Here is a 22248-nt window from a genome sequence, read left to right as displayed (position 1 = left end):
TATATTTGTATTGATTTCAGAGAAGAAGGGAAAGAGAGAGATAGGAACATCAATGATGAGAGAGAATCATTGATTGGCTGCCTCTTGCACATTCCTAGTGGGATGTGCAAGCCCATAACACAGGAATTGAACTGTGGCCTCCTGGTTCATAGGTCGACGCTCAACCATTGAACCACGCTGGCTGGGCAGCCAAAACTATATTGAAGAGTTCTTAATCGAGCTGTAATAATTCAAGGGATAGCATTTGACCTGGACTGTGAAATGTCGTTTAAGAGCAGGCTTGGAAATGTTACTTGAAGTCACTGAATACATGTCTCAGCACCCATTATCAGTGCTGCAGGGGAGGTAATGAGACCTGTCACAGACCACTGCTTAAAAGGTGTTTCTCTTTGACTAGGGAGTGGCCGATGGGTAGAAAGCTGCATTCTGCTTCTTGCTGGTTTTTGGAAAGCACTGGTGGACTTGTAACACTGAATGCTTTGGCTCCTTGACCACACATTTTTAGGAGCCCTGTGGGAAATTGTCAGGAAGAGGCAGTGCTCCATGGGATGAGGGCCTATTCTCTTTCTGTCCCTCAGTCAAGGACTGAGACTGGTTGGATGGGTAGGGCATTAAAGACGAACTCTAGTTCATATGGCAGGCAGACAGATTTTTGAGAACAAAGATAGTAGTTGAGATGGGAGGTTTGTTTTAGCTATTTCCCCCCTCCCCGGTAGAATTGTAGAAATCATTATAAACAAAATCTTGTGTCAGTAAAAGAACCCAATTTCTTGAGGGCAAAAAGAAGCAGAAAATAGGAACAGGAATCCTCAATGAGCATTCATAAGTAAGAGATAATAAATCTTTGTAAAGATTTTCCAGATACTGCCCTAGCTGATTTGGCTCAGTGGATAGAGCATCAGCCTGCAGACTGAAGGGTCCCGGGTTCGATTCCGGTCAAGGGCACATACCTCGGTTGCAGGCTCCAGGGCGAGTGCAGTAGGCAACCAATCAATGTTTCTCTCACATCGATATTTCTCTGTCTTTCCCTCTCTCTTCTACTCTCTCTGAAAATCAATGGAAAATACCCTTGGGTGAGGATTAAAAAAATTTTTTTTAAAGATTTTCCAGATACAGTATAGAGCAGTGATGGCGAACCTATGACACGCGTGTCAGAGGTGACACACAAACTCATTTTTTTGGTTGATTTTTCTTTGTTAAATGGCACTTAAATATATAAAATAAATACCAAAAATATAAATCTTTGTTTTACTATGGTTGCAAATATCAAAAAATTTCTTATGTGACACGGCACCAGAGTTGAGTTAGGGTTTTTCACAATGCTAACACGCCGAGCTCAAACGGTTCGCCATCACTGGTATAGAGTTTCCTCAAAAAATTAAATATGGAACTGCCTTTTGACTCAGCGATCCCACTTCTGGCAATATATCCTAAGAATCCCAAAACGCCAATCAAAAAGAATATATGCACCCTATGTTCATAGCAGCATTATTTATAATAGCCAAGATCTGGAAACAGTCCAAGTGCCCATCAGTAGATGAGTGGATAAAGATGCTGTGGTACATTTACACAATGGAATACTACGTGCCTGTAAAAAAAGAAGGAACTCTTATGGGAGCTGGGACCGTGTGTGTCTGCACAGGTTCTGAATTGCAATGTGAAGGCAGTCCTGGCTGCTGGTGTCTGTAGGCAGGAAGGCCTTCTCCACGGGGCCCTCGGGAGGCTCCTATAAGAAAGGCAATGGGTGCATCTGGGACCTGCCTGACTTCTGTTCACCTGGAGGTGGACTTGAGCCTGAAGTGTATAATCCAGTGTGAACTTGGTACCTGTGGACCTCTTAGTCCAGTAATCAACCACTCATTAGGTTGTTGCTTAGGGACATCCTGTGGATTCTTCTCTTCCAGAAACTGCACGTTTTCCTGTTCCAAGAAGTGCTGGTGATCACTCGAGCCATCACCCACAATGAGCAGCTCTGCTACCAGCTGTACCGGCAGCCGATCCCTGTGAAGGACCTCCTGCTGGAAGACCTGCAGGATGGAGAAGTGAGGCTGGGCGGCTCCCTGCGAGGGGCATTCAGCAACAATGAGAGAAGTATGATGACAGTTTGTTTTGACCTGTTGAACGTTGAGTGCAATGGTGGTTCAGAGGGCGTGGCTGGCTGGTGAAAAGAGAAGAGCCATGGCCTTGGAGTTGAACTGCATCCCAGACTAGCTCAGTGCTTACTGATTGTGTAGCTTTGTTCAATCTCTGTGAGCCTCGGTTTTTCATGTGCAGAGTGGGGATACATGCAGACCTACTCCAGAAGGTGGTCTTAAGGGTTAAGTAAGATACTGCAAGTGAACCTGCCTGTACATAACTGAACTGGTGCTTCTTAAGCTCCCTTTCTCTCTGTCTTTCTCTTTATAAAAGCGTGCTTAATACCAGATAGTCCCTATGTGGATACCAGTTGCATAACAGTGCCTTTTGTAGTTGAGCTGGCAGGCTTGTCTCTAAAGAGACATAAGAATGGTCGATTGGGCCGCGGGTTCATTTGTACTTACCATACTCCAATAAGCTTCTCTAACTTGAGACTGAATAAACAAAGGCGTTAACCAAGAGGAGCTAAGATAGCCATGTCTATTGAGTATCTTCTACGTGTCAAGCACTCTTCTAGGCACTAGTACACCCTGGTGAACAAACAGTTAAATGCCTTGCTCCTATGGAGTTTACATTGTGATGGAGGAGGAGATAGATTAAATATTCTGGGTGCTGTTGGTGCTGTTAAGGATACTAAAACCAAGTAAGGGGATAGATGGGATAGCAGTAGGCGATCTGTTTTAGATGAGATGGTCAGGGCAGACTTCTTTGAGAAAGTGACATTTTGACTCTTGGGGTAACATTGGCATCATATTGTCAGAGTAATTAGTATGTACTACCTCTTAGCTACTCATCAGTCCTCCACCCTAGGGATGGTGGTAGTAGTAGTAACTTCTATTTCTTGAATACTGGCCCTGCACCAGGCATTGTATAAGGACTTCTGTTATTCCTCATAATAATCTCATAAGACAGATTCTCTTTGTTTCCCTCACTTTACAAATAAGGAAACTGAGACATAGAGGAGCTAAGGCGCTTGCCCCAAGACAAAGAGTGGAGCCCGAATGTATCTGAGGGGATGGCTCCCCGTCTTGACTACAGGGTCATGCAAGGGAACTGGCTGGACGCAGATCCTTCTTGAACCAAGCGGTGCACGTGGCATTTGGGGCCATTAAATGCCAGTTGATGTTGTTGCTATTAAACTAAATAAAATGTCTTGCATAGTGTGCACTGCTGTTTTTTAAATGCACATAATTCCTGTTGAGATCTTAAAAATGTAATTTCATTTTTAAATGAAACCGAATTTATAACCGCTCTGCGTCATTGCCTATCTTCTCAATCACTGGATATAAATGAAAAGGTTCCATCGTGGAGGTTCATAGGCATGTTTTGATGTTACAAAGAGCTTCTGAAACTTGAAATGCTCTCTAGGTAAGGAAATTGTTGAAATTACAGACTACCAGGCACACCCTAGACCTAGTGATTCCGAATCTCTACGGGTAGGACCCAGGTATCTATGTTTTTAATAAGCTCCTCAGGGCATTTTGATAATGCAGCCAGGTTGGGTGACCAGTACTCCGGGGTCCCCTGAAACACGACTTAGTTTTTTCCAGGCTGATACCCATTTGCTAGCTTCTGAGGGCAACTGAGAGCTAGACCTGTGTCAACTCTGGTTGACTGATGGTGGCTGCAGGGCACTTCTGAGCCATGTCCCGGATCCGTGGGACATATTTTGTAATCAGTCAGTGATGCCTGTGCCATGGGGACCTGGGGTGAGTGTCACAACATGTGTTATCTTGGCCTGGGAGGATATCTGTCCATTGACCTTTTTTTTCATGTGTTTTCATTTCTAGTTAAAAACTTCTTTAGAGTAAGTTTCAAAAATGGATCCCAAAGTCAGACCCACTCACTACAAGCCAATGACACCTTCAACAAACAGCAGTGGCTCAACTGTATTCGTCAAGCCAAAGAAACAGTGCTGTGTGCTGCCGGGCAGGCTGGGGTGCTCGACTCCGAGGGGCCGTTCCTAAATCCCGCCGCTGCCGGGAGCAAGGAGCCGCAGGGAGAAACGAAACTTGAGCAGATGGACCAATCGGACAGTGACTCAGACTGCAGTATGGACACGAGTGAGGTCAGCCTCGACTGTGAGCGCATGGAACAGACAGACTCTTCCTGTGGGAACAGCAAGCACGTTGAAAGCAATGTCTGACAGAAGCAAGTACTTCCTGGAAGTAGCCCTGTGTCTTACCTGTACAGTATTTGCATTCCACTCATGGAACGGTTTGGAGAAGCACTTTTTAATATGTTGTGACCGTGTTGACCCAGTCTCTCGTGTCTGTATCTTTGTCCCCAGTACTGTAACTGCCCGTCTGTCTGTGTAAGCTGGAATCTGTGGCCTGTTCTCCTGTATTGTATTTCACAAGTGTCTGGATGGATCAAGAGGTACTTGAACAACTTATTTTCAAATGTCCTGCTGGATTTTAAAAAACAGAAAAGGAGTCTCTAAACTACTGTTTCATGTAGATTCTTAAAGAGTCCTTCCATGTTTCCTAGTGCTTTTCTAGCTCTTTGGTGTGGTGGCTGAAGGCACAGAGGTTAGGGGGCCTTGCACACAGGGCACGAGCAAGGCGCTCGTGTGCCCTGATGGCATTCGAAGGAAAACCGGGAAAGATCAATCCTGGCAGTGAACTTGATTCGATGTTATACAACCACAAAGCATGTAAACATCCCTGGGGGCCCTGGAGGCTTCATTTTGCAAAGGAAGAAATACCTTCCTGACCTTGTCGTGTCATCCAGTGCAAATTTGATGCAATAATCTTAGGACATGAACTAGAGTCTGACCTTAACAGGACCAGCACAAACGCAGCTGTCAGCTCTGAATCTTGAACTGAAATGTGCATTGCACCCAGAGTCTCTGTCATCGTAGCTGGCTTGCCTAGGAGAGTCATTTCTAGCCTAAAACATGAGAATAAATCTCAGAGCGCCTGGGAAAACCCGGCAGGATAGCAAGGAAGCCCATCTCCATTGTGTTTCATCTGTTAGAGCGTGAATGAAGGGATGAGGAAAAAGGACTGAAACCGAGTCAGCAACTCTGTTTATAGAAACGTGAGAAGAATTCGGAAGAAGTACGTTCATCAGGACCTTACGCAAGAAATAGTAAAAGAGAAAAGCAAGGCCCAGCACCCTTCTGGAAGCAGCCGGAGCCTCGGGCTTTCCTGCTCTGCTTTTGGGTCCTGAGGTTGCCCTCTCTGGCTCTGTGTTGGGAATCACAATTACCTTCTCCAAAGGCCAACGTAATTAACTCTATGATTAATTAGGATCAGGTAGCCAAACTAGTATCTCTTTGACCAGCCTTGATTTACAGCGCAAAGTGGGTCATAGACCTTTAAAAAAGTTAACTGAATACTCAGAAAAGCTCCTGCGAGTGTAAATATTAGGGGTGACCTGTGCGAAGTTATACCCACACCAGCACTAGTAGTGATGATGCTAAATTATTGCCAAAAAGGTTTTTTTAATCTTCTGTGTCTTTCAAGTTTACAGAAAAGAAAGCAGTAAATACTATGTTGTCATTTTATTACATACAGCTATCATGTGCATTCAGAGAAGCAGTGTAACAAGATTTATCAATATAGAAACAAGGTATATTACTTATTTTTCAAAAACAAAAAATATTGTGGTCAATTTTACCCTGTAAGCTTATTTCTGTATTTATAGATCTTAAACATGGTGAAATTTTTTTCCTATTGCAAGTTTATTTAAAACTGCTTCGTTTCTCAAGTTGTTACTGATTTGGGGAGTGAATGAACCTGCTGCAGATAGAAGCAGAGAGAAGGTGTTTGATGTCGGGAAAAAGAATGACTCGTTCTTTGCAGGAACCATCGGCCACTTTGGCCAGTGCGTCAAGAAAAGAGGTCTGTCCAGAGCTGACCTTTGGGAAGAAAGTCAATGAATGTTTTGATGAAATGAATGTTTTTGTATTATGGCCTTAAACTTTCTGGGAGTATTTCCAATAAATTACTTTAAAATGTTGTCCTCTTTGTGTGCAGTCTATACTCTACAAACATCAAATTTCAACTACCTCCCCGGGAGGTTCTTTCCAAAATTTTTGCTTGTTCCCAAATGCAAACTTTAAAAGAGGGTGCAGGTTGAAATGAATGCTTTGCTTTGATCTATCAAAGCTTTTGCAGAACTCAGTATTTCTAAGATCATTCTCTGCTCATCCACTTATCCATTTATTAGTTTTTAACAACTATATCTTGAATCTGTACTATGTGTCAAGTGATAAGTCGGAATTCTTATAGAAAAGAAGTATTGGATCTCACTGTTAGCATAGGTGACTGTTGAAGCACTCAAGGCTAAACAATGGAAGGCAAATTTCACTTTGAAATTCTTTGGTTAGTTTTATAGTAAAACCTTGATATAATGGAGTAATTTGAGTGGGGGTTGTCCGTTAAAGCTGGAAGTACATTGTACAATAAAGTTGGTTTTCTGAATGCTTATGTTAAAAAATTGACAAGTTAGTTAGCTTACCTGTTTTTACTTAGGTAGACAGATTTGTGTAATTAACATTAAGTATGTAGGAAAAGTTTAATTTCATAGTTTTCTACATGCATTATAGTAGTTTAAAATTTATACCTAATAGGCCTAGTATATGCTTGCATTCACCAGCCACCTTGAGTAAACAAATGCACATGGTTGGGGAGTGGTTTAGGGCATTGTCCCCTGGGAACTGCTGCAGAAAGTCATGCCACCACATGACAATCCAACCAATTACCGCATGCCTTGCAGAATCTCAGAGGGAAGGTGGGGGAGGGTGGGTGGGTGGGTGGGAAGAGATCAACCAAAGAACTTGCATGCATATGTACATAACCCATGGACACAGACAATAGGTTGGTGAAGGCCCAGGGTGGGGGATTGTATGGACTAGAAGTGGTCAGTGGAGGGAAAAAAGGCATATGTAATACTTTCAACAATAAAGATTTAACTTTTAAAAAAATCTGAAGTCCGTTAAATTGAGGTCCACAAAATCAGGGGTTTATTGTATTCCCCCAAAGAGTGGTTTTAGGATGAAAAAGTTAAACAGTTTTAAGCTGCTGGTAACCAGTTGTCAATAGCATGCTGGTCCAATAAAGCTGGTAATTGGTCTTCTCTTTATAAGAAGCTCTTACCATTTTCTTTAACATACTGTTAATTTCCAGAGTAATCAAAATGTTCACATAAATTTAACTCCAAATATTTTTCCCAAATGACAACTCCTCCCTCCTTGTTCTCCTTGTCTCCTTCCCCCTCTTTCCTTTTCAGCCTTCTTGTCCTTCTTCAGGGCCACTTTGGCTATTCCTCCCACTTTTCGCTCCAGGATTGTATTGACCTCTATACTCGAGTGTATCTGTACTAGCATGTTAGAAAACATCTTTACTGACAATAGTGGGTTAGTACAAATGACTGAGGGCAAAATGGTTTTCTTCAGTCTACTTTCAGGATCTTATCTGACACACAACTAAATGTAACCCTCACAGTCTGAATGAAGTCACACGCCAAGAAAAGAGCCACAGCTAGCAGTTTTGTGCAAAATTAGAGTGTGGTTTCAGCTTCTGGGTTGTGGTCACCACCGCTGACTGCTTTTGTTTCCATTCCTAGCACAGTCTGCAGCAGCTGAGACTGAAGAGCTCTTCATAACAGTCCTGTTTTAACCATGTCTCTCTGCTTACAGGAAATGGCAACCCTCCATTTTGGTGAGCTAGCCACTCAACTTTTCATTTAAATTCAGCCCATGCCCACCTACAAATTCTCCACCAGCCTGAGGACACGGGAAGGTTTGATAAAGAGAACATCTGACCACTCGGGCTCCCCTCGGCATGGTAGAAAAGCCCTCTTATTGATGCAGTTGATTCATTTAAATCATGCTACCTTGTTTATTGGCAGAAAGGTAGAATTACAGTGCGGGAAGGGCATTTGAAGAGGGTCCCTGAAGCCCAAACCCACCACAAGGAATCTGAAGGTGATGGAGATTGAAAACCTTGCCCACATGAACACACAATGAGAAAAGACAACTGTATTCAATGTACCTCAAGAGTACTTATGCAAACAAGTTTGCAGATCACTGCTCTTCATGTCACATCTCCTACCAACGAAGCGTGTCAGTCAGCTCTGTACATCTACCCAAAGAAGCAGTTCATTAATTGACCTGGAAGACATACAATATCTTATTAGTTTCACATACAATATAGTGTTTTAACATTTACATTGTATGGCAACTATAATTTAACCAAAAAAAAAAACCTGCAGACAAGAAATTGATCACAATTAGCAAAGCAAAAAATTTTTTTTCTTACAAAAAAAAACAAAACAAAAATAAATTTGGAAACAGCTTCCCAAAAAAATGACCTGGTGGATTAGAAAAAATTAGAAACCAGGCTCTGCTTCTTCAGGAAACTGGATATGCATTCCAAGCAACTTGTCCACTTACACATGTTCAGAAACAAACACACCTAAATATTAGTGAATGGTATTATCTATGAAGGTTTGAAAAATGTCATTCTAGGTTTCCTATTCAGTGTATCTACTTATCCCATGTCTGTAAAAGGGGGACAATGTTAGCCCTCAGGCGGTTTAAAAGGTGAAATAGTGTATGTGAAATCACTCTGAACACTATTAAGAGCTTATAGTTTTCATTGGGCTGGCTGCATCTCTTGACATGAAGTCACAACTCCACTCTGAATTCCAGTAATCCTTCCAGCCTAGGGAAGGATTTAATAATGACTTTTAAATCTGCACGTGGTGTTATGAAATGTCTTAAATGTATGGCCTTGGAGCTCCAGTGGCGCAATCGGTTAGCGCGCGGTACTTAAATGTATGGCCTTGGCCTGGATCTTTTTCATTCATTGTGCTGCATACTTGGGAGGGGGTGGGGTTCTGAGTTCAGAGAATCTGGAATATTTCCCTGTATTTTTGGTATTTTCCTTCCTACAATTTTCTGTTTTCTTTTTCAGGAACTCCAGAAAGAGAGATCTTGAACCTCCTGGATGTGGCTTCTTACCTCCGGGGTTGATTTTCTTATTGATATTCTTATCTCTTTGTTCCTATTTTCCCCCCATAGATATTATTCTCTCTTGGTGGATTTCCTCACCTTTATCTTCTGGCATAAAAATGCTGAGTTAATCACAGCAGACTGATACTACAAGAAATGTTAAAGGATCTTCTTTCAATAGAAAGAAAACAATAGCAGATGGACATATGAATCCACACAACAGAATGAAGAGCATTAAAATGCAACTATATAGAAAAATAGAAAAGACTTTTATTATTTAAATCTCTTTAAAAGTATTAAGTTCTAGCCCTGGCCAGGTACTTCAGTTGGTTAGAGCATTGTCCCAGTACACCAAGACTGCAGGTTCAATCCTGGTCATGTACAAGAATCAACCAATGAATGCATAAGTAAGTGGAACAACAAATCAATCTCTGTCTCAAATCAATAAATTTAAAAAATTTTTAATAAAAGTATTGCATTCTAACCATTATGGAGTAACAAGGACTAGATTTACCTTCCACCTAAAACAACCAAAAGAAAAGAAAAAAAGAAAGACAACATACATGACATTATGGTTTTGAAGAGACTGGACACCAGGCAATGAAGGACAGTGACCTTGAGAGAAGGGGAGCCCTATGATGGCTCCAGTTTACAGCCTTGAGGGGGTTTTCAGGCAGCAGAGCAGGAGGGGAACCCAATAGAATCCAGTGAACTCCCTGAATGGAAGAGATGTAGCTGCGAGTTGACAGAGGCCAAGGCAGCTACAACCTAGAGGACACAGGAGAGCACTGCATGGAGAGAGAACCTTGAATCTGCAGAGGGACCCCCTCAGGCACTCATCTGTGTGCTGATCAGTGCACACATGTAAGAAACTATCCAAGGGTGGGGAAACTATCCAAAAGGGTTAGAGGGAACTCACAGTGCTGGAAATAGTGCCTGTTCCCACAAACCGCACTAGAAGAATATCATCATTGGGTAAAGTACTCAGAAGGACCTACTTTCAGTAGCTCTCTAATAAGCAGTACTGTGATTCATCTCACAAGTCTTAAAAGAAAGGCCGAAAAGAACCAAACTATTTCCAAGTAACATAACTGCATCCCGTAACAAAGCTCAAGAATATTTATAGGAATACAAAAGTATCCAGCACATAACGGGACAAAATTCACAGAGCCTGCCATCCAATCAAAGACTACAAGGCATGCCAAGAAGCCGGAAAATGCAACCCATGGTGAAGAGGAAAATATAAAAAACAATTGAAAACAACCCAGAACTGAAACAAATTCATTAGTGCCACAATGAGATACCACTACTCACCCATTAAAAATCTAAATTTAAAAGTTTAAAAGATGAACCATGGCCAATACCATAGGAAAAGATACTTGACATCACACCCATTAGGATGGTTACTATTAAAACAAACAGAAACCCAAAAAACAAGAAGTGTTGGTGAGGATGTGAAGAAATTGGAACCCTTGTGTCCTGTTGGTAGAAATGTAAAATGGTGCAGCTGCTATGGAAAATAGTGTGTAGAAGAAATAGTTGCACACCTGTGTTCATAGGAGCATTATTTACAGCAGCCAAGAGGTGGAAACAAAGTGTCCATCGGTGAATGAATGGATAAAGGAAATGTGATATATACATACAATGGAATGTTATTTCACCTTAAGAGAAAAATCCTGTTGTATGGTACAACATGGTTGAGCCTTGAGGACATTATATTAAGTGAAGTAAACCAGTCACAAAAAAAGATAAATACTGCATGATTCCACTCATAGGTGGTATTTAAAGTGGTCAAATTCATAGAAACAGAAAGTAGAATGGTGGTTACTAACAGCTGGGCAAGGGGGAGGAGGAAATGGAGAGTTCTTGTTTAATGAGTATAGAGTTTTAGTTTTGCAAGTTGGAAAAGTTCTGGAGATCTATTGTACAACAACATGAATGTATTTAACACTACTGAACTGCACACTGAAGATGGTAAAGTTCATGATCTGTGTTTTGTACCACAATTAGAATAATAAATAAAAATAAAGACTGCCCTAACCGGTGTGGCTCAGTGGATAGAGCATCGGCCTGTGGACTCAAGGGCCCCGGGTTCGATTCGGTCAGGGGCATGTACCTTGGTGGCGGGCACATCCCCAGTGGGGAGTGTGCAGGAGGCAGCTGGTCGATGTTTATCTCTCTCATCAAGGTTTCTGGCTCTCTATCCCTCTCCCTTCTTCTCTGTAAAAAATCAATAAAATATATTTTAAAAAAATAAAAATAAATAAATAAATGAAGACTAACCAGACTTCTGGTTCAGATAAGATGGTGCAGGCTCATTTCTCCCTATTACTCCCCACTAAGTACAGCTATAAATTCTGGAAATAGCACAAGAGGCAACCAAAGAAAAACTCTGACGGATACTAACAGGAGGGTGAACTGGTTTGGGACCCCAGGACTGGAGGAACACACAGTGGCAGGGTGGCTTCCGACCTAACAGAAGAAGGTGATCCGTGCCCAGCATTTCTTTACTTAGCAACAGAAGGCAGCCCAGATAGGCTCACGCCTCCCCAGATCAAATAGAAGTCCCTCTGGCAGCACCAGATGAACTCAGTACCACCTGCAAAGGGGATTTCTTAGGAGTCTTTCTAACCATAAGCTCCCAGGAGGTATTCTCCATCCCCACCAGGCCTGAGAATACCCTTCTCCACCAAGAAGTACCACAGGGACCATGAACAACAAGCCCAGGAAGAGAACTTGTCCCCATGGGCCTGTGACCACCTCCCCAGCTTAGAGACAGCCCTTCTTCCCCCTCAGCACCGGCAGGAACCAGTGGGAGCCCCATCCGCATTCTGAAAATTAAATGGCCTTTGGAGCCACAGTCCACAAAACTGGGGCAGGACCGACAGGCTAAACAGGGTAATTGTCTACTAAAAGTAAAATACTTGATTAAGACCCAGTGTCCTTACATAATAAAAAAAAATGCCCAGAATACAATTAAAAAGTCTATCATACCAAAACCCAGGAAAATTACAACTTGTATAAGAAAAGACAACCCATTGATGCCAACAACAAGATACGTCAAATTCTGGCATTATCTGACCAGGACTTTAAAACAGCTGTCACAAAAATGCTTCAAATATCAATTACAAAGTCTCTTGAAACAAAATTTTTAAAATAGACCGTCTCAGCAAAGAAATAAAACACAAAACAGTATCAAAAGAAAATTATAGAACTTAAAAATGCAATTACAGATTTTTTTTAAACCCTTTGAATGGGCTCAGTAGTAAAGTGGAGGTGACAGATACTAGAATCAGGAACTTCTGGAGAGACTAACAGAATTTATCTGAACCACAGAGAGAAAACTAAAAAAAGAAATGAACAGAGCCTAGGCATCTATAAGACGGAAAAGAAAAATACAACATTGGCATCACACACATCCCCCGAATGTGTGCAAGTAAAACTGAGGCAATCTGAGTATGACTGGCATATTTATCCATGTCAATATTCTGGTTGTGATATTATTCTATAGTTTAGCAAAATGTTACCATTGGGGAAAACTGGGTGAAGGGCCAACAGGATCTCTTTGTATTATTTATTACAACTGCATGTAAATCTACAATTATTTCAATAAAGTTTTTCAATTAAAAGATCACCAGATGCGCCCTGGCCAGTTTGGCTCAGTGATTAGAGCATTGGCCCTCAGACCAAAGAGTCTCAGGTTCAATTCCTGATCAAGGGCACATATAGCCCCAGTAGGGGCGTGTGCTGGAGGCAACCGATGGCTATGTCTTTCTCACGTTGATGTTTCTCTCTATTTCTCCCTTCCACTCTCTTCGAAGAACTCAATGAAAAAATTATCCTCGGGCAAGGATTAAAAAAAAAAAAAGAGCACCAGCTGCAATGTGGAGAATGAATAGCAAATGCTGGAGAAGCAGGTCTGGGGAAGAATACCGTGAGTTCAGGTTTGTACATGTTAAGCTGGAGTCTCCTGTTGAGACACCAAGTAGCAGGACAGGCGATTGGGTTAGGACTGTCTGGTGAACAGTTGGTTTGTAACCTACTGGAGTAAGCAAAGATAGGTTTTTCATATTTAATGAGGTGTAATTTACATAGACTTAACAGAACCTATTTTAGATGTACTCCTCAATGACTTTGGAAAAATGTTTATATTGACGTAGCCAGACCAGAGTAAAAATATAGAACGTTTCCATTATCCCCAAAGATTTCCCTTTGCTCCTTCCCAGTCAATGCTGCCATCCACTCCAGGTCCCGGTGACTACTGTTCTGTTTTGTGCCACTTATAGATGAGGTTTTACTTTTCTAGAGTTTTATATAATTGGAACAATGTAGTATGTATTCTTTTGTGTTTGGCTTCTTTCTCTCATCACACTTTAAATATTCATCCAGATGGTTGTATATGATCAGTACTACAGTCCTTTTCCTTGATGAATAGTATTCTACTGTATGAATATACCAGTTTGTTTATCTATTCACATGTTGATGGACTTATAACTAAAACTGCTATGAACATTCATGTACAAGTCTTAGCGTAGAGCTATATTTTCATTTCTCTTGGATAAATACTTAGGAATGCAATTAATGAAACATGGATCAAGTGTATGTTTATAAGAAACTTCTAAGCTATTTTTCATATTCCAGTATCAAAAGGAAGTCCCAGTTACTCCACATGCTTGAAAACACAGTTGGTATTGTATTGTTTGGCCCGCCCTCCCTCCCTCTCTCCCTCCCTCCCTTCCTTCCTTCCTTCCTTCCTTCCTTCCTTCCTTCCTTCCTTCCTTCCTTTCTTCCCTCATTTCTTCCTCCTGCTCCTCTTCCTTCTCCCTCTCTCTCTCTCTTTCTCATGATTTTGGTGGGTGTGTAATCATATCTCATAGAGGTTTAAGCTGTATTTCCCTAATTACTAATGATGTTGAGATTGTTTTTTTGATGTACCTTATTGGCCATCCCATATCTACTTTTGCAATGTGTCTATTAAAATATTTTGCCCATTAAAAAATTTTTTTTTGTTAACTCTCACCCGAGGATATTTCTAAATGCAAGCCCTTTATCCAGTTTTTGCTTTACAAATATTTTCTCCGCATTGTGTCTTTTTATTCTCTTAACAGTGCCTTTGAAAGCAAAGTTTTTAATTTTGATAAAGTCTAATTCATTTCTTTAATGTTTCAAGCTTTTGTATCCTGTGTAAGAAACGTTTGCCTACCAAAGGTGATGAAGATGTTTATGTCATGTGGTAAGGTTCATTTTTTCCCATATGGATATATACCTTTCAGGACTGTTTGTTCAAAAGCCTCTCCCCTCGCCACTAATGCAGTACCTTGAAACTCAAGCGACCACTGGATCACTTGATATTCTGTTTTGGGACCTTCTGTTTTGTTTCATTGCTCTACATGTGGATTCTTACACCAGTACTGCCCAGTCTTGATTGTGCAGCTTTATAGCACTTTTTGAAATAAGGTAGTGTAAATAACTATTGTGTTGTTGTTGTTGTTTTCATGATTATTTTGGCTATTCTACATCCTCTGCTTTTTCCAAATAAATTTTAGAGTAAGCTAGTCAATTTTTACAAAAAGCCTGCTGATATTTTAACTGGTATTGTATTATATAGGTCAATTTGAAGATAATTGGCATTTTAATAATGATGTGTTTTAATTAATGGACATGGGTCACAGAGGCTCTATTCTTTTTTCTCTCCCAATCTTTCAAAAATTGGTGTTTCATGTTTTATAGATTCTATTGCTAGGTCTTCAAGTTCAGTTATTATTTATTTATTTATTTATTTATTTATATTTTTCTTGATTTTGAAGAGGAAGGGGAGAGGGAGAGGGAGAGATAGAAACATCAATGAGAGAGAATCATTGATTGACTACTTCCTGCATGCCCCTTACTGGGAATCGAGCCTGAAACCCAGGCATGTGCCCTTGACCAGAATCACACCTGGGACCCTTAGTCCCCAGGCCAACACTCTATCCACTGAGCCAAACCAGCTAGGGCTCACTAATTTATTTTTATATCAGTGTCTAATCTAAGTAGTGCCACCAGAGAAACTTTCATTTCTGATACTATTACTTTTCATCTCTGGATGTTTCATTTGGTCCTTTTCTGTATCTTCCAATTCTTTCCTCATTATGTTCATATTTTCATTTAAATATGTTTACATTGTTATAATAGCTGTTTAAATATTCTTATCTATTTAGTTCCATCATTCCTATAATTTCTATGCCTGTTTCTATTGATTTTTTTTTTCTCTTGGTTATGAGTCAACATTTTCCTGACATGTGAGTAATATTGGTGGATACTGGCCATTTGAGTGTCTGAATATTGTTTTACTTTAAAGAATCTTAGGCTTTGTTCTGGTAAGCAGGTAAACTAATTATACAGATCAATTTGATACTTTCAAGGCCTATTTTAATTGTTGCTACAATAGATGTAAATAAGCCTTTATTCTGGGAATTGTTCAATATTACTCCTAAGTGATGACCCGTCTCAATATCTGTTGAGTGGCTCGGTTGATTACTGTGTACTACATTGGCTACTGAGGACTTCGGCTAATTGAAGTTTCCACATCTCTTCACCCAGTAAGAGCTTTGAGTATTATTCAGTTTACAACTACCCAGTCTTCCTTTGCCTGCCTCAAGAAGGTTCACCTACACATGCATGGTCAAGGAGACCTCCGATTCAGATATCTGGGGCTGTTTTTCTGCATTGCTCCCTATTCTCTAAGGTTCAGCCTGACAACGTTGGCCTCCCCAGATTCTCAATTCAGACAGGGTGCTGGGCTCTGTTTCCATCACCCTTCCTGCATCCACAGCCTGGGACTGCCTCTAATAAAATATCTGTGGTGGTTGTAAAGCTTACCTTTTGGTTTCCTTCCCTTGGGAATTATGGTCCATACTGCGTGTTGTCTAATGTCTGAATACGACTGTGTTACATATTTTGGCCAGTTTCCTAGTTTATAGTGGGAGGATAAGTCTGATCTTTGTTATTCCACCATGACTGGAAGCAGTAGTCACAAAATTATTTTATAAATTCCTGTTTTAGAATATACCAGGTATCTACTAGTATAATAATAAAAGCGTTATATGCTAATTAGACTGGACAGTCAGACAACCTTCCAGGCGAAGCCGGGGCTGTGAGGGCTGAGCCCCTTGCACGAATTTCATGCATCAGGCCTCTAGTATATACATAACATGTAATATTAGTGAGCCTAAAAAAAGGAAGGAAATTCTGATACATGCTACAACATGGATAAATCTTGAGGACATTATTCTAAGTATATAAGACAATCACAAAAAGACATACTATATGATTCCACTAATATAAGGTACCTAGAATAGATAAAATCAGAGACAAAGTAGAAGGGTGGTTACCACTGACTGGCAGAGGGGGAATGGGGAAGTTTTGTTTAATGGGTATCGAGTTGCAGTTGTGCAAGATGAAAAGAGTTCTGAGAATTGGTTATACGTAATGTGAATGTTCTTAACTCTACTGAACTATACACTTAAAATGATTAAGATGGTAAAAATTTTTTATGTATTTTTGCCATAATTAAAAAAAAAATAAAACAGGGAACACTTAGTGGTCCACTCACTTTACATTTAATCTGCCCAACAAACCCTTGTGGTTTAGGTGCAATGATCTTCATTTTACAGATGAGAAAACTCAGGCACAGAGTTAGAACATATTTTTTTAAAAGAATCCCTTTGTACCTTAAACCACAATTTTTTTTTTGTAAAAGAGTTGGCAGACCACCAGCCAATGACCCCATTAAGACATTCAGACATTGTGGCCCGTCCTGGCTGGCTTGGCTCAGTGGATGGAGTGAATGGTCCCATGTTCGATTCCAGTCAGGAGCATCGGCCTGGGTTGCAGGCTCAATCTCCAGTGTGGGGCATGCAGGAGGCAGCTGATTGATGATTCTCTCTCATCATTGATGTTTCAATCTCTCTCTCCCTCTCCCTTCCTCTCTGAAATCAATAAAAATATTTTTTAAAAAAAGACATGGTGGCCCACCTTTGTTTCCTCTTGCTATTGTCTCAGGTTCTATCCATCCAAAAGCCTTCGGCCACCTCAGAATTCGAGAAAGAAATCTAGTCTGCCTAAACAGAAGTGCTACAATTTCATGATTACTATAAGATAGACTAATTCATATACATGTATAAACAAATATGTTCACATGACTCTTCTGCTGAATAATATTGTAATAACTATGTCTGGTGCCAGATTGGGACTAGGCTTATTGTGATAATCCTTTTGTAAGGTACATAAATGTATAATTACTATGTTGTACACCTGAAACTAATATAATATTGTATATCAACTATAATTTAAAAACATAAAATAATTGGTAAGCAATATAGAAAAGCTGCTTGGGGGGGTGGTGTTAAAAAAACTGGTTAGTGATGTTTTGCTGCTCTCTGCTGGACTGTTTGTGTATATGCTCCTGAGGGTCTGTGTTTTTTTACAAAAAAAAGGGGGAGGAGATTATGAAGTGCCAAATTAGTCCAGTGTTAGATTCTTTTCTCAGAGCCTTAAGCTTCAAGGAGGTGTCTTAGATATTCTGCAAGTGCTTGATTTCAATTTTTATTTTTAAACGCATTTAAATTGTTTTTTACATTAAAAACAATATTGTGCATTTAAATGTTATGGAGCCAATTTTGACACACCAGATACTGCCTGAAACTAGTCTTAGAATGGAAAAAGAGTATCTTAAGCCATTCACCGTGAGAGCAGGCAGGAAGTGATGGATTACAAAGTACTTTATAGGAATTCACTGGTCACTTCCTGGATATAAGAAATTACAAAGTGGAAAAGGTCAAATGTGACTATGAAGTTTGGAATCCGTCTGGTTAATGTCACAAAAGAAAGAGGCAAATCAGAAGGAAAGTTGGTGGTTGGGTGAAGTGATGAGGAGAAGATCAAGTTTTGTTACATACATCTTTTTTTTCCCGAATAAGTGAGTTTTCTATATTATAGTGCTCAGCTTTACATGCTAAAGGCCAATACAACCCCACAATATAGTGAGTTCATACATCTTTGCTAAATGGGATCTTTTTAGACAATAAACTGCTTATATATTCAATGCAAGTAATTTATTTCACTGTGACTTGGCTTATTGTTACTGAATAAATCAACTAATAATCTTAAAAAGAAAGAAAGAAATCTGAAGCCATTCAGTCTTCTCATTATCACTCCATTTCAAATCCTGTGGTCCTCTGTTAAATCATTCCAATAGGAAAAAATACTTATAATGCTTCACAGGGGATTAAAAATTGTGAACTATTATAAGTCTTCTGCATCTGAATTACAAATTGGAAGCGTTTCCATTCTTTATGTGGTTTATTTTGAAACACCTGGCAGCATCATTTCATGGTTTATTTTGAAACACCTGGCAGCATCATTTCATGGTTTACTATTTGTCCTTTCAGAGAATTTAAATCACTGACACATTTAAAACAGGATTGTGGTGGGAAGGAGGACAGCAATAGCTTTCTTCAGCAGCTATTATTGATTTCTCCCATCTCTTTCCTTCTTCCCTTTGAAATTCTCTCTGCTGTGACACAGCCTTGTTTGTGTCTAGGCTGACAATGACCAAGAATAGTGAAGTCCCAAGCCATCTCCTGCCTAGATTTTTGCAACAAGTCTCCTAACTGGTCTTCTTGCTTTCAGGTCATATCCTTAAAAACCACCTTCTATAACAGAAACCAGAACGATTGGTCTAAAATTGCACATCTGATTGAATCAGCCTCTACCTAAAGTCTTTATTTTTACTTTTGTTTTGGTAACAAGGAAATATTTATTAGTACTTCATTACTTTAAAAATATATTTTTTCATTTATTTCAGAGTGTGTGTGTGTGGGAGAGAGAGAGAGAGTGTGTGTGAGAGCGAGAGAGAGAGAGAGAGAGAGAGAGAGAGAGAGAGAGAGAGAGAAACAGCACTGGGGATCAAGTCCACAACCTGGGCATGTGCCCTTGACCAGAATCGAACCTGGGATCCTTTAGTCTGCAGGCTGCTGCTCTCTCCACTGAGCCAAACCAGTTAGGGCTAGCAGGCTAGTTAAATTGAGAATTTTGTATGGCCCATAAATGATGTCATAAATATCTAAATGGCCCTTGGCATAAAAAAGGTTCCTACCTCTGTTGTAGAGTAAAGGGAATGTGTGATATGGACCCAACATCCACCATCATACGTGTAAACGGAACCTTAGGAAAACAGTGCTGGGTGCGGCACTGTTTCTAAATTCACTCATTCCCTGGTTTATTTGGGTACTAAGAGATACGATTTGTTATTATTTGTATTCTGGCTGTGTCTCTAGGAAAAGCAACCACTTGACTGTTAAATTTTAAAGTCAGTTTTTTCATCTTTTCTGCCTAGAAAAACCTGTTGTCTCCTGATGCAGCCTCTTGGGCATGGATGAACTGACAGGTTCCGTGGGAAAATGAAAATGTAATGCTATTATCAGACATTCGCCATGGAATGTACTTCACCACCTTAAACAGAAAAGGTGGCTTTACTTACCTGATTTTGAAAACTGGGTGACATGGGCCCTTAAATCACCTCCACCCCTTTAATTTGCCTATGGTTTTCCTGGACTCTTGTAAAAGGAAATGAAGGTTTAAAAAAAAAAAAAAAAAAAAAGCCAGACGTTCTGAGGCCTGATTTTCCCTCTGTTTGAGTACAGAACTTTAGTCCAGACCCTCCTAAGTTGTCTGGTTTTTTTAAACAGGAAGACTGTTGCTTCCTTAGTATTAAGACATTCCCTGTTCTGTGAGGAATTTTTATTTATAAGGGGTATGTGCATTCCTTCTCTGATCCTTCTCTCTGCACACAAGATGCTGCTGTAAGACTGTGCCCCAAGGTTGCAATTTAATCAGCAGCCTGAAGGGAGTGCTGCTGCGCCGGGGCAGTGTATCCTAAAGACATGGAGGCGGAGAGGGCCATGCTGATGGTGACCATGCTGTTGGCCAAAAAGGTGGCTGGTCACACCATCCTCGCTCCCTGATGTCTTTCACACAACAGTAAGTTTTATTAACCAGAACCTACTCGCCTATGTGGGAAACTTGGAAATGAGATGGACTGAGTGGGTCGATGGCTACAAAAGCATGTCTGGTTAAAACTTGATATGGTGACAGCAGTTAACTGCCTTCCATGGAGGGGCAGCCATGACCATTTAAACAAAGTTCTTGGAGAAGAAAGGCACAAGATAATAGCTATTTATTTCTCACTGTTTTAAAGGTGATGTTTTAAGCTGGTGACCCATTTAGAAATCTCTACGTTAATTCTATACTTGAATGAAAATGTCAACTTACACGTATTTGAACAAGCTTCCTCCCATCCTCTAAATCCATCTACACATTGTGCCTTTATTTCTGCTGTATAGGTCTCCATTTGAAAATTAAAGGCAAATTGTAAGGCAAAAGAAAAAAACACAATGTTTTTGTTTAAAAAAAACACACACACACAAACTCTACCTAAAGTCTTTAAATTCTCATCTCTCATCTTTTCAAGCAGGAGATATGTCAGGCCTGTGGTTCAGCTCAGTCTGCCTCTCAACTGCTTGCCTCACCCTGTACAGCACAGGACCAGCTGTGCTTCCCTGCAGCATAAATCTTTTTGCTTTCTCACAGTGGTATCTTTATTCCTTTATTGTCCTCTCTACCTAGGTTCCTATCACGCTCCCTTCCACTCCAACTTCCTCTCTGGCCTTTGCTAACTCAGAATCTCTACTAGATGGCCTCCTTTGCCTGATTGTCTTTTCAAGCAGGATATATGTGTATCTTTAATCCCTGCATCAGTTACAGTTCTGGCAAGCACAAGTTGATCAATAAGTAATTGCTAGCTAAGCAAGTTTAACAAATGAGTACCAGTAACATTGGTGTGGTAATCTCCAAGATGCAGTGTCCCAGTGTGAGGGCATGAAGCATTTTCCTGTCTTGTAAGTGTCCTAGGTTACTGTAGATAGGCTGTGGTTGGAGGTTGTTTGAGGCAATGAGACCGACTTGTATGTTACTATTTTAAAAAACAACAACAACACACACATAAAACTTGCAATCTGACTCTATTTCAGACCTCTTTATGTAGGAAATAGGGATGTGGAATTTTGCTTGAATAATTTCTGTAGCTTAAATATTTGGGACAACTTATGTGCAATTCTACAAGAATCTAAATTCTAATATGCATTTTTATAGAAATAGCATCTTCACACTTATGTAGAGTATAAAATACTTGTAAAAATTGACAGTATTAAATATCTTACATTGTTATTATATTTGCAGGAAACATAAACTCAACTAAGGTCATAGGACCTATGATTGCAGACTGACTAGGAGAGTGAAGAGTTCATTCACATTTAAAGAAAGCAGCAGCACACAATGGTGAGTGTAACTGATTGACATCTCTGTTAGGGATGTGGATAAATATCTTCTGAAGGAATTATGGAGTTATATTATTTTAATACTATTTTATTAAAGAAATGTATACAAATAGTATTTTATATTTAATATATGTTTTGAGTTTTCAAGAAGTAAAGCAAGACTGAATTTTTAAACACTATTAGCATATTCTGTCCCAAGAGAATACGATTCTCAAGAGAATGGCACAAACCACATGTAGAATTCCTCTAAATATGTAACCAAACACCGTATTTTCTTCAATTAGATAAATGTCTGGTGTTATGTTTCTATAATTTATGTAAATTGCAACCATAGACCTATAATTACCCTATTTAAACTTGGCTGGTTCCCCAAAGACTTCTTAGAAGAAAACTTAAAATAATAATTAATGCCTATCTTTTCAGAGCCACTGGGAGTGGGGTACTCTAGGTTGTAATTTTTGTAAGTATCTAGTTTTGCATATTTCTCCTAGACAGGAATAATTTTACATTAAATGGGAAGATAATTGGGAAAAACATGTTTTTGTGTGTGTTTGGGAATATTATGGTAAAGGACATTTGAAATAGGTATTTAAAGCCAAACAATAATCTAACTTTTATTTTAAATCGTTAAAATGCAATATTTTTTGAAAAAAGAAGTTGGAATGAAACCTGGATCTTTTAGCTTCTACCCTAAATCCACCCATTCCTCCAGTACTATACAGCCACTACTTTCTGTCTCTATAGATTTCCCTATTCCAGACATTTCATATAAAT

The 22248-nt window shown here is 39.9% G+C and overlaps 1 protein-coding gene and 1 long non-coding RNA gene across 5 annotated transcripts in view; both read left to right on the top strand.

The window, feature by feature from the left end:
- Positions 1-6102, top strand: part of ARHGEF3 (Rho guanine nucleotide exchange factor 3) — a 242527-nt gene extending 236425 nt beyond the window's left edge. For all 4 annotated transcript variants that reach the window (XM_014457705.2, XM_006090863.3, XM_023755717.1 and 1 more), the window contains 2 exons: positions 1905-2091; positions 3927-6102. In XM_014457705.2, the coding sequence (XP_014313191.2) occupies positions 1905-2091; positions 3927-4282 (543 nt within the window). In that variant the 3' untranslated portion in view covers positions 4283-6102. The remainder of the gene's footprint in view (positions 1-1904; positions 2092-3926) is intronic.
- A 13417-nt stretch (positions 6103-19519) lies between these two features.
- On the top strand, positions 19520-21467 carry LOC106697566. The gene is made up of 3 exons (XR_002829809.1): positions 19520-19605; positions 19934-20119; positions 21377-21467. It is a non-coding gene; the product is annotated as an uncharacterized LOC106697566 (long non-coding RNA).
- The last annotated feature ends 781 nt before the right edge of the window (positions 21468-22248 follow it).

Source organism: Myotis lucifugus, unplaced genomic scaffold (assembly GCF_000147115.1).
Source record: "Myotis lucifugus unplaced genomic scaffold, Myoluc2.0 scaffold_83, whole genome shotgun sequence".
NCBI lineage: Eukaryota > Metazoa > Chordata > Mammalia > Chiroptera > Vespertilionidae > Myotis > Myotis lucifugus.
This window is presented reverse-complemented; position numbering and strand designations above follow the sequence as displayed.